Genomic DNA, 15135 nt, shown 5'->3' on the forward strand with positions numbered 1-15135 from the left:
CATTCATTACATTTATTGAGCAACTTCAGGAAATCAGTGCTGAAAGGTCTAGGGCCAAGTAGTAATAGGAAAATAAAACAGAATTCAGAATTACAAATCTGCCATTTGAGGAAGTGGAGAGAAAAAGCCAAGCACGAAGCCCTGAGTTTAAGCCCCCAGAACATGCATGCTCTCTCTAACATGCTCTCTTGTTCTCTCTCTCTCTCTCTCTCTCTCTCTCTCTCTCTCACACACACACACAAATTATACCCTTCCCTTTGAAGTGTGAAACTGTGGGGAATGTGTCAGCTAAAATTTGGAAGGAATTGATAGTGGTTTCCAAGATGGTTTAAATTTTGGTAGCATCTAGTGTCTTAATAGTGGATGTCAGTCCTTATACTGCAGAAAATCCAGGATTGCAGTTTGTTTCGAGCAAGCACCCCTTCTGACTTGTATAGAGGGCTGCATTGTTGATGATTATGGCTGTGAAAATGAGGACCCAGAACTAAGCTAGCTAGTCCTACAGAAGCTAGTGCTGATTTCTTCTCCTTTTGTCTCAGTGAGTTATCAGAGCTAAATCTGCCATCTCTCATCTTCTGAGACCATGAACACTTGATGTGACACTTGTTCTTTTTGGGGATATAGTCTAGCAGCAAACAGTGTCCCTAAAGAGAGCCATTAATCAGGTTCTTGTGAGAAGAGTGGAGGGCAACAGCCTTCACAGCCTTTTAAATGAGGACTTTCTTTTGTTTCAGCAATGTAGGTAGTGGAAATAAAAGCTGTTTGTAGAAGAAGCAACTTAACTGTTGTTTACAACCATTTTTGCTGAAAATAGGTAAGAATAGGGTAGGTCTTCCAAGGAGTCTAAAAGAAAATGATATAACAAGGAATAAAAATGTTTCAGGGGGCTGAAAATGGTGGCTTAGTGGTCGAGTGCTTGCCTAGCATGCATGAAGTCCTGGTTTCGATTCCTCAGCACCACATAAACAGAAAAAGCTGTAAGTGGCCCAGTGGCTCAAGAGGTAGAGTGCTAAAGAAGCCAGGGACAGTGCTTAGGCCCTGAGTCTAAGGCCTAGGATTGGGGGGAAAAAGTGTTTCAGTACCACATAGTTGTAAAAGACAGAAATGAAACATTCCATAAGTATAACTTAATGATTTAGTTGGCATGTTACATTTGGGAGAAAGAAAGGTAGGAGACAGGTATAATGCCAGCTACAAGAAGGCAGTGGTTAGACAAAAAAAAAAATTGAGTGATTTGATCAGTGTTAGAACTGAAGGCCCAGGACAGTGATTCATGTATATGTCCAGAACAAAGACAATATAGCTTAGATGTGGTACTGGAAAAAGAGACTACTCGATTTCCATTTGTTCTAATATCAGTGCATCTTGGTTCTTTTTCCCTAAAATTCAGAGGTAAAGCACTATACTAACAGCTTCAATCCAGTAATTGTAGGAAGATGGAGATTAGGGGATGTTGCATTAATTACAAAGTTCTCAGGACTCCCATCTCAACCATTGCTTAGGCCTACTGGTACATGCCTGTCATGGCTGGTGATATGAAGCCCAAGTAAGAGGATTGTGGCCCAGGCTGGCCTAGACTCTGTCTTGAAAGTAACCAAGGCAAAAAGGGGTTTGAGGCATGACTCAAGTAGAAGGGAGTATTTCACGAGCATGAGGCCTAAATTCAGTCCCCAGTACCACCAAATGTGGGAAAATGTATTGTCTTGTTAAGGTCTTTGTGCATTGGAGCACACTACTTTAGTTAGAGGAAAAATGTTTGCATCTCCACTGAATGCTCAGCAAATGTTGGTTGACTGGCACCTAGACTTCGTTGTGTAAAACCTCCTATCCATTGTACTTTGCCTTGTGTAGTGATTCCCAGCAAAATAATCTGTTCACCAGTTGTTTTGAAAGTGGCCACTCTAATTATCCATATAGTTGAATTTCTGCTTTATGTGTCTAGCTCTATTATGATTGCTTTCAGATTACTAAATTAGGCCCTGAGCTTTATAAGTTAAAATTTTTGTGCCAGATATGGCAATAAGCTACCCTCACAGACACGAGTGCCTGTAATCTCAGCTTTAAGAAGGCAGAGGTGAGAAAATTGCATTGTGAGGGTGGTGGTCTGGGCCCAAGACTGTATCAGACCCCAAATTAGCTAAAGCAAAAAGGGCTGGAGGTTAGGGTCAAGTGGCAGATTTCAAGTATAATACCCTAAATTCAACACTCCAATACCACCACCACCACTCAAACAAAACTCTCACAATTTTTTTCATTTGTGGGGCAGAATATTTCATGTATTTAAGATATAGGACGTCTTTAGTGGCTTTCATGTTCACTTCCTGCCATTCAACACATGCCACCTTTCTAATGTTAAGACCCACTTGTTAACCAGAATCGAGCATCAGAAGATACTAGATTTTTTGTTTTCAATATTAAAAATGTTAGTAGGCTGGGGATATAGCCTAGTGGCAAGAGTGCCTGCCTCGGATACACGAGGCCCTAGGTTCGATTCCCCAGCACCACATATACAGAAAACGGCCAGAAGCGGCGCTGTGGCTCAAGTGGCAGAGTGCTAGCCTTGAGCGGGAAGAAGCCAGGGACCGTGCTCGGGCCCTGAGTCCAAGACCCAGGACTGGCCAAAAAAAAAAAAAATTTTTTTTAAAAATGTTATTATAAAGATAATGCACAGAGGGGTTATAATTACATAAGTAAGATAAAGAGTACCTCTCTCTCCCTCTCTCTCTCTCTCTCTCTTGCTCTCTCTCTCGTTCTCTCTCTGCTAGTCCAGGGGCTTGGACTCAAAGCCTGATCACTGTCCCTGGCTTCTTTTTGCTCAAGGCTGGCACTTTGTCACTTGAGCCACAGCGCCACTTCTGGCCGTTTTCTATATATGTGGTACTGGGGAATTGAACTTCATGTATAGGAGGCCAGCATTCTTGCTACTAGGCCATATTCTCAGCCCCAAGAGTACATTTCTTTTTGGACAATGTCATCCCTTCTTTTGCTCTTTCCCAGTTTTCCCCCCACAAGTCATATAGTTCATTTTCAACAGTGTATAGTGAATACCACTGCTGCATTTGTTAACTCTCTGTCCCTCCATTTCTGTGCCCTCGTTTGCCGTCCCAAAGGCAGATAAACTAACAAGACAAAAAAGCCAAAAAAAAAAAAAAAAAAAGGAACAAAAAAGTCTCTTGTTTCCATTTCTTGGAGTTCATTTTGATATTGTTTTATATGATCAGCTGTGTTCATCTCCTACAGTTCTGTATGATTTATCATGTCCCCGTGTATTTTAGGTGTAGCTTCCACACGTGTGCCGTTTGTTTCTCTGAGCTTGGCTTACCTCATTTAACATAATTTGTTCTAGGTTTATCCATTTTCCTGCGAATGACATAATATTCTTAGGGCTATGTACAATTCCATTGTGTATAGGGTCCACATATTTTGATCCACTCATCTATTGCAACAATGAACATGAATGTGCAAGTATATTTATGGTATCCTGGCTCATGATGTTCCTGGTAGATGGCCAGCCGTGGTATGGCTGAGTTGTAGGGAAGATCTGTGTTTTTTTGAGCAACCTCCAGACTGCTGCTGTCCAGAATGGTTGTACTAGTTTATATTCCCACCAACAGTGCAATAGGGTTCCTTTTTTCCCACATCCCACCAACATTTGTTGTTGTTCAAAATCACAATGTTGGCCAGTCTAACTGGGATGAATAGAATCACAGAGTTGTTTTGATTTGTATTTTGTTTGTTAGTTTTGTTTTGGCCAGTCCTGGGGCTTGTGGACTCAGGGCCTGAGCACTGTCCCTGGCTTCTTTTTGCTCAAGGCTAGCACTCTGCCACTTGAACCACAGCATCACCTCTGGCCTTTTTTATGTATGTGGTGCTGAGAAATTGAAACCAGAGCTTCATGTATGCAAGGCGAGCACTCTTGCTACTAGGACATATTCCTAGCCCTGATTTGTATTTTCTTTATGGCCAGGATGATGTGCATTTCCTCATTAGTTTCTTTGCCATTCTTACCTCTTCTGAGAAGTCTCTTCTTAGCTCATTTGCCCACTTAGTGATTGGTTTATTAGCTTTGGATGGGATTTATTATTCCTCGTATGTTTTCGATATTAGGCCTTTGTCAGATGTATTGCTGGTAAAAAGATACTAGTTTTGAGGGAATAATTTCTCCCAGGGCTGATGAAATAGTTCTCCCCCACAACAAAGCATCTCTCCCCCAGGATAAGGTTGGATAAACACTGCCAAGTTCTTTATCTTGGGACCTTTATGGCAGTGTAGGTAGCATGCAGTGTATCTGGAGTCTAATAATTTTTTTTCTTTTTTGTGTGCCAGTACTGAGGCTTGAACTCAGGGCCTTGCATTCTTCCTTGCCTTTTTGCTCAAGAATGGCACTGTATTATTACTTGAGCTTTATTTAAGGCTTTTTGCTGGCTATTTGGAAACGAGAATGTCACAGACTTTTCTCAGGCTAGCTTTGAACTGAGATCCTTAGATCTTACCTTCCTGAGAAGCTAAGGTTACAGGCGTGAGCCACCATGCCAGTTTAGTACTTTTTTTTTCTTTCTTTTGATGCTGGTCCTGGGGCTTGAACATACTGCCCCTAAGCTTTTTCTTTTGAGGCTAGTGTTTTGGCATGAGAGCCACAGCTCCACTTCAGTTTTTTTTGCGTGTGTGTGTGTGTTTTTTTTTTTTGTTTTTTTTTTTTGTTCTGTTGTTGTTTGTTGAGATTATTAGAGGTAAGAGTCTCACGGACTTTCCTGCCTGGTCTGGCTTTGTTTTGAACCATAATCCTCAGATCTCAGCCTCTTGAATAGCTAAAATTACAGGTTTGAGCTACCAATACCTGGCCTTAATACTCACATTTTCAATACTATTTGTGTTATTAGTTAGCATTCTATCTCTGACCTGAGATAAGCAAACTTAAAAAAGAGGAAAGGATTAGTTTTTGCTTTTGAGTTCACTTCATAATTATTTGGCCCTGTTGCTTTGGGCCTGCAGTCTTAACAGTCCATCATGGTGGGGCCACCAACCTAGCCGAGGGGGCCTGTTCCTTTCAGGTGACAAGGAGAGAAAGAAAGGACTAGAATTCCAGAATCCTGACAGGGATATGTTCATATTGATCTACCTTCTCACTAGGCCTCCCTCCTTAACGTGTCCATCACCTACTACTGCAGTTTGGGGATTAGGCCTTAAATACACAGCAGAGTCAAATTATAGCACCATTTTCTTAGAATCATATTCTGGTGATTCCTAGTTCATCTCACCTTTCCATATCTCTTCTCTTGATTGGAGTTCAGGCATTTCTGAGAGCCTAGTCACACATGCATCTTTTTAGAATGGTTGCTACTAATGTGTGGTTTGTTTGCTTGGTGAACATCTATCACCATTTGCTATGTGAAGGGATTGGTCAGTATCAGGGATTTAAGCATAGGATTTTTCTTTTTTTGCTAGTCCTGGGGCTTGAACTGAGGGCTTGGGCACTGTCCCTGAGCTCCTTTTGCTCAAGGTTAGCACTCTTACCACTTCTACCACTTGAGCCACAGTGCCACTTGGCCTTTTCTGTTTATATGGTACTGAGGAAACGAACCCAGAACTTCATGCATACTAGGCAAACACTCTACCACTAAGCTGTATTCCCAGCCCCAACTCCTAGACTTTCTTCCCTGGGCTAGCTTCAAATCTCAATCCTCAGATCTCAGTCTCCTGAGTAGCTTGGATTATAGGCGTGAGTCACTGGCACCTGGCCCCGCTCTTTGTTTTAAAAGTCACACATCTTAGAGCATCTACCTAGTTTGCCCAAAGCCCTACGTTCTACCTTCCAGAACTGCAGGAAAAAATGAAAATGTATTCCCCAGCAAAAAGCTCCAACAAAAAAAACAAAAAGGTAAACGACTCCAGGTGTGCTGTTTTTACTTCCTGTCTTAGGTGTGGAACCCAGGAAACTTCTAAGCCTCAGTGGTGAGAGTAGATCTTGACTTGGGACTTGTACAGAGGGTGTATACTCCTGGTTAGGATCTGCTTCTCCAGATTTCTTTTCTGTGTAGCCATGCTTGTCCAGTTTAATGCCTCATGCCACAACGTGGTGGGCAAGATGCTTCCAGCTTTTTCAGTAATTGGGACTTATTTGTATCAGGGCGTTTTCTGGTGGAAGGTCTATGCAATTTCCGAATACTTTTTTTTTTTTTTTAAGGCTTTGGGGCCACTGTTGCTAACAAACATTTGCAGAAAAAATATTCTAGTTTTACACATTTATTGTGTAATTAATATTTTCCAGTTGATGTTTTTGAGTTGCAGTCAACACGGAGGGAAGGAGCTGTTTGTTTTTCTTTCTGTTCCACATTATTATAGACAGTGACATAGCTGTTTTGTGTGAACTTGAGGGGAATAGTCTGGTTACTGCATACAAAGCAGCAGAACAGACCTGCTAGCCTTTGGGGACTACCCAGATAAATCGTTTGCTCACTAAAAGTGTTACATAGCTGCTTTCGGGTCCCTCAGCATTATATTGGCCCACTGAAAGTGTTACATAGCTGCTTTCAGGTCCCTCAGCATTATAGTCACACCGCCTGATTTATATTTTACTGCTAAATTGGCATGCCACATGCCTTTGGGGTTAAATTAACGTATACCAAGTTAGAAAGCATCAGCTGCCAGTCCAGGGTGCCTTCTGGAGGCCAGTGTGCCTTTCCTCCTGTGTCCTAAGCCGGCACTCCAGGCAGTCCCTGGACAGCAGCTGCAAGAGTCCTTCAGGGGCCTGCTGTGCATCTCCTTTGTGCATGAGGGGTTCTGGTCCCACACAGGTCTTTCATCTAGATCTACATTGTACTTTGTCCTGTGCAAATTAGGAAGATTTGTAACTCCAAAAGCAAATACAACTAACATGACTTTATTCTCTAGCCGCTTTGTTTTTTGTTTTTTTTTTTGGTCTCTAAACTCAAAGGAATTATTGTGACTAAATGCCAGTGATGTAAATCTGTATATTGATTCTTGGAAGTTGAAGAAAAGGAATTAGTAAAAAGTTAAAGAAAACTTTTACAGGGAATAGGAACGTGTTATACAAGGGAAAGTGCCTGTAATGTTATTTAGAAAAAGATGATGTTGAGTCACTAGCTATATTAAAGAAATTTTGTGTTCTGTGTCATTAGACTGTCTGGTCTGGGATTTGGCTGTTAGGCAGGCAGGACTTTTCAAAATGAGCAGTTGTTCATCCTTACCTGACATTTTCTGACCATTGTCCTCTTTCTATTGTCCCCAGAGGTAGGCTGGGTGCCCCTTGCTCGGCTTGTTGCTCCCCTGAATCCATTGAACATTGGAGAGATTTCTTCTCGTGTGTGTACGTGTGTGTGTACGTACACGTTAAGCAGGCTTTTCCCTAATGAGCTGTGATGCCAGCTGCAAGAGGGCAAATCCTGTTACTCTCTTCAGCCCCTCTGAAGCTGCAGAGAAGCTGTAGGAATGGAGTCTCCTTTCAGCCTTTTCTACTGTTTTCTTTCCCTGTCCTCTCTGTCCCTGAGCATCTTGGCAAAGTTCAGATTTCTGTGCTCACAGTTCAATGCGCACAGTGAAAGGAGAATACAAAAGGCCCAAGGAGAGAAAGTGAGAAGAGGAAAAAAAGGTTGGGGTGGATGTCTTTAGGAGAGGGCCTGTTGTTGCCTTATTCTAAGACTTAAGCTCTGGGTTGAAACCTTAAGTAGTCAAGCTTTGAATAACCTGGATTCTCAAGTAGTTCTTTGGAGACAGTTTTATTGATGCTTAAACATAGTAGGTTGTATATTAAGAGAATTCGAATTTTATGAATTTTGAAAAGGATACTGATATCTCTTTAGTGTTTGTTCTTTTTCCATAGAACAGCTTTGTGAGAAAGATGAGATAAATTTAATATTATTTAATGCAGCATTTATTTTGTATACCACGGGTGGTATTTGCCTCTCTCATTTCTTCTTATCACCCCTTGGAGGGTGACACACTTCATGTGAAGAACGCAGTCATCTTGTGAAAAAGTTTTTAATTGTGGTAACAATTTAAAAACATTTATATTGTTGTTACATTAAAAAATAAACCATTAGCTGAATGCTGGTGGCTCATATCTGTAATCCTAGCTACTCAGGAGGCTGAGATTTGAGGATCACAGTTTGAAGCCAGCATGGGCAGAAAAATCCCTATGAGTTTTCTTTCATTTTTAATTGATAATTTTGTTTGTTTTTTGCTTTTGCCAGTCCTAGGACTTGAACTCAGGCCCTTTGCACTGTCCCTGAGCTTGTTTTTGCTCCAGCTAGCACTCTACCACTTCAGCCACAGTGCCATTTCCATCCAGCCTTTTCTGTTTATGTGATACTGAGGAATCAAACCCAGAGCCTCATGCATGCTAGGCAAGTACTCTACCACTAAGCCACATTCCTAGCCCTCTTTGAGATTCTTATCTCCAGTTAACCACTCAAAAATCAGAAGTGGAGCTGTGGCTTAAAGTGGTAGAGCTCTAGCTTTGAGCAGAAGAACTTGGGGATAGTGCCCAGGCCATGAATTCAAGCCAAAAAGGAAAGAGAATTAACCATTAAAGCAATGATTTTTCCAGGTAACCATTTTTCAGTGTATAGTAATAAATTGTCATTAGCCACTGGTGCATTTCAGTAGTAGTAGTTTTCATTGTTATTTTCAGTAGTGTGTTTACATTTTTGTGAAACATTATCTCTAGAACTTTTTACCTTGCTAACTCAAACTACCCTTTAAAACGAAAGCCTGGCCTGCAGGCCATATAAGGCCTAGAAAGTCATTCTGTAAATGGGGACAGACACATAGTAATGCATCTGCTCTGATTGTATTGATAATTTTGTATGGTCCATAATGATGTTATAAATAGCCATATGGCCTTTGGCAGGAAAATATTTCCTCATCTCTGCAAAAGTTTTTAACTGATGGGCTAGTTCAGTTCTTTTGTTCAAATGAAAGAAGATTGCTTGCTTCTCTGTTTATATTATTCTTTGCTCTTTTCCTTCAAGATTCTTGCTGGCAGTTTGACTGCAGAATGGCAAACACATGCTTGTTTTGTCCTTCGTTCATCTATTGATACAGAAACTGCCAGGGTTGACATTTAAGGCAAAGAAGAAAAATTGGGGTTCATCTCTATTCTAATTTTTTGGGGGGCGCGGGGCAGTCTTGGGGCTTGAACTAAGGGCCTGGGCGCTGTCCCTGAGCTTCTTTTGCTCAAGGCTACCACTTTAGCTACAGCATCACTTGCAGCTCTTTCTGTTTATGTGGTACTGAAGAAACCAACCCAGGGCTTCATGCACGCTAGGCAAGCACTCTACCACTAAGCCACATCCCCAGCCTTGGTTCTAGTTTTTAATGATAAGTTAAAAAATATGATAAAGATGAAATACAGAGGTTGCAGTTACATAAGTCAGGTAATGAGTACATTTCTTTTTGGACAACGTTAACCCCTAATGATAACCTTTACCATCTTATTAGCTTGGGTCTGCGTTCCTATGTCCATGCCTGCATGTCCCCTCCCCCCACATACATTTCCAGGTAGCTGTCTGATATATTAAACAGTATTTTGTAGGATTATGTTTTATTGAAACTGTTATATAACGAAGAGTACTTACAATTGGTTGTAAAGCATTTAATGCTCCTATATTTTGTTATGCCATTGAATTAGAAAGCCATACAACATGCAAGCTATTTGATTATACAACTAGCATTGCTTTATATAAGAAAGAAATATGCACTTGGGCATCTGGTTCACACCTGTATCACAGCTACTGGGACTAGAATGAGATCTGGAGGATTGCAGTTAGTACTCAGCCTAGAATGAAAAGTTCACCAAACTCCATCTCCAAAATAATTAACAAAAATAGCAGGGCTGAACCTGGCGCTGGTAGCTCATGCTGGTAATCCTAGCTACTCAGGAGGCTGAGATAGAATTGTGGTTCAAAGCCAACCCAGGCAGAAAGACTCAACTCTAGTAAATTACTTACCACAGCACCCAGACAACACCCAGGCGAATTCAAGCCCCAGGACAGGTGTCTCTTACCCCCACCCCCCTCCATGGCTGTTGTCTCAAGTGTTAAGAGTATAGCCTCCCAAGTGTAAGACCCTGAGGTCAAACCCCATTACTATCTCCCGCACCCTCCCCCAAGAACTATGGATATTTCTTGCAGAGTGTAGATAAAAGGAATGGAGGAATGGTAGGGGCAATAAGAGAAACTCTAGGGAAAGCCTGAAAGCTAAGCTCTCATTGCTCTCTCATTGCTCTTTTAACAGCAGTGATTGGGGGGAGGGGTGGAAGGAAGATGGCAGCAAGCTCTTTTACTTCATTTAAACCATTTTCTGTTGTTTAGACCCTGTATTTGTTGTGGTAGTGTGGGGCAGGTGGATTTTTAAGAATCTGTGTTTGATCTCTCTCTTTCCACTTCTTTCTCAGGAGTTAGAAGCAGCTCTTCACAGAGACGATGTGGAGTTTATCAGTGATCTGATTGCCTGCCTGCTTCAGGGCTGCTATCAGCGAAGGGATATCACGTGAGTAACTATTAACTGTGCTCTTAGTAAATATTTATTGGTCAGGGAACCAACTAGCCAGTCATAGTAGTTTTCTCTTTTAGAGCACACTAGACTCTTATCACTGGCCCATATAAAACAGTACCATCATATGTATAAGTATATAGTATACAAATGAATTATCAGGTTCTGTGTTTGCTCATCCTTTACTGTGATTGAGCTTATTTTACTTTACTTTTCACAAATCTGTATCATTTATTCGTAGTTACACCAGCTGTAGAACTTTTCTCTCTTGTTTATGCCTATTTCTGATTTTTGTTTGAAATATTGGTGAAGTACCGCCTAAGAAAACTAGAGTTTTCTACATTTCTGCCACTTGTGTGTCTTCTGTTGTCCACCTAACCTCATAGCAGTAGCACAATTTACTTGGAACCGCTGGGCTCTCTGATGCCATTGTAACTGCCAAATAAATAGCTCTCTAGTGCCTGTGTAGGCATTGGGAATAAATTTCATCAGTGGAGACAAAATCATTTCATGCTGAGACCTGTTCTCTTGGTGTTTTTTTTTTTTTTTTTTTGAGGCTGGGATAGTCTGTATTGTCTAGGCTAGTCTAAAACTTGGGCTCAAGGGATCCTCCTTGAGGAGCCTCAGCCTTATGGATAGCTGGACTACAAGCATGTACCTGACATTTCCCTTATTTTGGAAAAGAGGCGCTTATGTTTGGCAGCCTTCTCCTTTATAGAACCTTTGCCTACATGCATGAGGCCCTGGGTTTGCCTATTTCTTGCTGCACAAAATTAGTGAAAAGTGGTACTTCAGTGGTTGGATTCTGAGGAGGGTCTCGTGATTCTCTGGGCTCTTTGTGGACTGTCAGAACCTACTTCTATGCAAGAATCGGCAGTTTTGTTATTATATTACTCCTGGCTTTGTTGGAGTTCACAGCCATATTTGGAAAGGCATGTCCTGAGACCTATGGTGCCCCTTAGAACTGAGGGCAGCCCCGCCCCCAGCTGTGTACACTAGGGTAAAAAGGTTGAGCAACTAGTACAAGTCACAAAAGCATTATCAGAGATTTATTTTTATAAACACTAAAGAAGGAAAACCGAGGATATATATAAACAGAAAACCTACACAGCAAATTAATGGGATACCGCACACAATTCAGACAGGGAGAAGAATATTGTCAGTGTTCACATTTATGGGTGATCAAAGTTATTTGGGGATTGTATGGGTCCAGCACAAGAGCAGGGGGTCTGAGGTTACATGTTGCTGTAAAGGCCATCTGCTCTACACCATACTGAAGTTCCACTAGTAGAGTGTTGCTTGTCTTCTGTTCTCCAAGGTTGATGATAAGCACCTGGGCTCTTGGTTTCATTCTTTTGGGTGAATTTCTTTTTCCATTTTCTCCTTTAGTATATACAGGGGTTACATTTATTGATTGATTGATTGGTTGATTGTTATTTTGCTTTCAAAAGCAAAACCCAGTTCTGAGTTTTTCCTTTAAACATTATCTCTTTGGAAATTACAGTACCCCTGCTAAATGTCTTTATTTAAATTTGTCTTTGTTGTGATGTGATGCAATAAAACCACACAATTTAATCAACAGACCACTTTTGTGTGTGCATATGACTTAGTACCTGTATATTGGTTTGGGGGCTTGAACTTAAGGCCTGGACAGTATCATTTAGCTTTTTTGCATAAAGCTGCCTACCATTTGAGCCACAGGTCCACTTCTAGCTTTTTGGTGGTTAATTTGGATATAAGAGGTCCTACATAGGAGACTTTTCTGTCCAGGCTGGGTTTGAACCAGGAGCCTTAGTTCTTAGCCTCCTGTGTAGCTAGGATTACAGGTGTGAGCCACTGGCACCTGGCAGGCCAGTGGGTTTGGACCAATGTATGTGCCATGTAGTCATCTTCCTGCTCAGAAAAATTAAACTTTCCCATCTACCCAGAAAGTTGTCTGTGTAGTTGGTCTTCCATGTAAATGGAATCTGGCTACCAGGAGCCCCAGTTTTAATAAGATACCTTGTTATACTGTTGGAGAATTTGGTATGAATTGGATCACACAGTGTGAAGTCCAGCTTCTTTCATTCAATGCAAGGTCAGCAGAATTCTTTGGGGTTGCTGTTTGTATCAGTAATTTGTTCCTTTTGGCCAAGTGAAGGATTAAATTGTATCTAGTGAAAAATGAATTGCAATTTAACTTAACCATGTGTTGATGGAAGTTTGTGTTGCTTTTAATTTGAGGTTATTATAAATAAAGCTACTGTGAATCTTTGCATGCAAATGTTGCCATAAACATGTTTTCATTTACCTTGAGAATTGCTGAATCATATGGTAATGGTATGTGGTATGCCGAACTCTTCCGAAACAGTTCTGGCATTATTTCTATTAGTGCAATAGGAGCAGTCTAGTTGCTGTATATTTTTGCTAACATTTGCTTTTTTAATTTTACTGATTCTGTTGTCTTTAAGGTAGCAACTCATTGTCATTATATGTGCATGCGCATGCGCGCGCGCACACACACACAATTTTTTTGGTTGGTCGTTGGGCTTGAACTCTAGGCCTGAGTGCTGTCCCTGAGGTCTTCAGCTCAAGGCTGGCGCCCTACCACTTTGAGCCACAGTCTCTCAGACTTTCCTGCTGGGGCTGGCTTTGAACTGTGATACTCAGATCTTAGCTCCTGAGTAGCCAAGATTACAGTCACTGGCTCCCAGCTTAATGTGGTTTTTGATATGGCTAGTTTTCCGCTTGTTCTTAGTTTGAGGGTACAATTCACTGGTTTTGTAAAATTGTTGACAATCACTATTACAGGATTTTTTTTAATCACCTCCATTCTTCAGAAGACACTTTAAACCCATTAATAGTCACTCTCATTACCCCTAACTCTTCGCAGTCCTCAACATCACTCTTCTTGCTCTCTCTAGATTATTCTAGGTTCTTTCTGTTAAGTGAAATAATGCAGTTCTTTTGAGATGGGCTTCTTTTCCCTAGCATAGTATTTCCAAGTTTCATTCATGTTATATGAATTCTTCCTTTTTATGGTCAAATAATATTTTATTGTGTGGGCACATTTGTACTGTCTGCTTGTTGCTGTTAGGAATTATGCTGCTTTGAATATTTGTGGAAGTACATTCCAGAGACCCCCCCACTATATCATGGTTCACTACTGCTACTTCTGCGGATTTTCATCTCTTGCAGGGGTCTCTGGAACATAACTATCCTCATAGGTGAGGGAATCACTGTTTACGTTGTTTTGTTTGTTTGTTTGTTTGTTTTTTAAACCTGTGATACAGTGAAGCCACAATAAGTGAACTACAATATAGAAGGGACGACTGTATATTTTCTTTTCTTTTGAATTTATCTGTAGGGCTGGGGATATGGCCTAGTGGCAAGAGAGCTTGCCTCGTATACATGAGGCCCTGGGTTCAATTCCCCAGCACCACATAGACAGAAAACGGCCAGAAGTGGTGCTGTGGCTCAAGTGGCAGAGTGCTAGCCTTGAGCAAAAGGAAGCCAGGGGCAGTGCTCAGGCCCTGAGTTCAAGGCCCAGGACTGGCCAAAAAAAAATAAAGAGAGAGCTTGAATTTATCTGTAAGTGAAATGACTAGATTACACAGTAATGTTTTAATTCACTTGGCATCTGTTGGCAGTACTAAGGTTTGGACTCAGACCTTATGCTTATTAAGTAAGTACTAGGTCACTTGAGCCATGCCTCTGGCCCTATATTTTTTGAGATATAGTCTCACTGTGTAGCTCAAGCTAGTCTGATTGAGATTCTTCTATCTTTGCCTCTCAAGTGTTGGGATTACAGGCTTGTAACAGACACCTGACCAACTTTTATGTTTTTTGAACAATTTGCTAAACTTTTCAAAAGCAGCTGTATTTTACATTCCGTCTACAGTGTATGAGAAATGGCTCCAATTTGCCCATACCCTGGCCAATACTTGTTGCCATCTTTTTGAATATTCACCATCGAATGCTTCTGATTTATTTACCCTTCCAAAATGGCTGTTGATGTTCAACATCTTCCTGTATGCCTCCTGTTGTATTCGTTCCTCTGATGCTCCTTTAATGCCTTCTGATTTGTCTTAATAAATTATATCAGTTTCCTGGGTTTCTGATTTGTCCTCTTATGTACATGTGTGTTTTATTTTAGAGCTAGAGTCCTTAAATTGTTCAGATATTGGGCTTCTTTACCACTTAAACCTGACGCTTGAGTCTTTATACCTAACACAAGTAGTATTTGGGGTCCCACCTCACTTCCATTGGGAGGTTAAGGCAACATGATTGAGAGTCAAGGCCAGTTTTGGCTGTATTGTAAAGTTCTACCTTAAAAAACAAAAAACAAGAAGAAAGAACTACTATCTATTTTGGCCTAGGTTGTTCGTGATCTTTAGGAATAAACACTTTTAAGCTGGGTGTCTATAACTCAGCAGTCTGGGATCTGCAGATCAAGGTTTAAAGCCAGCTTAGGCAGGAAAGCGTGAAACACTTTATCTCCAATTAACAAACAAAAATCTGGAAGTAGAACTGTGGCTCAAGTGGTAGAGCCCTACCTAGTCTTGAGCAAAAAAGCTCAGGCACAGTACCCAGGTCCTGAGTTCATGCCTCAGGACTGACATCCACGCAAAACAGAACAGATGC

General features: G+C 41.1%; 1 protein-coding gene across 1 annotated transcript in view; it reads left to right on the plus strand.

The window, feature by feature from the left end:
* LOC125342843 (cat eye syndrome critical region protein 2) overlaps window positions 1–15135 on the plus strand; it is a 77432-nt gene that overhangs the window by 22604 nt on the left and 39693 nt on the right. The window contains 1 exon segment of the mRNA XM_048335156.1: window positions 10415–10509. Within this exon segment, the coding sequence (XP_048191113.1) occupies window positions 10415–10509 (95 nt within the window).

This window comes from Perognathus longimembris, chromosome 27 (assembly GCF_023159225.1).
Source record: "Perognathus longimembris pacificus isolate PPM17 chromosome 27, ASM2315922v1, whole genome shotgun sequence".
Taxonomy (NCBI): Eukaryota; Metazoa; Chordata; class Mammalia; order Rodentia; family Heteromyidae; genus Perognathus; species Perognathus longimembris.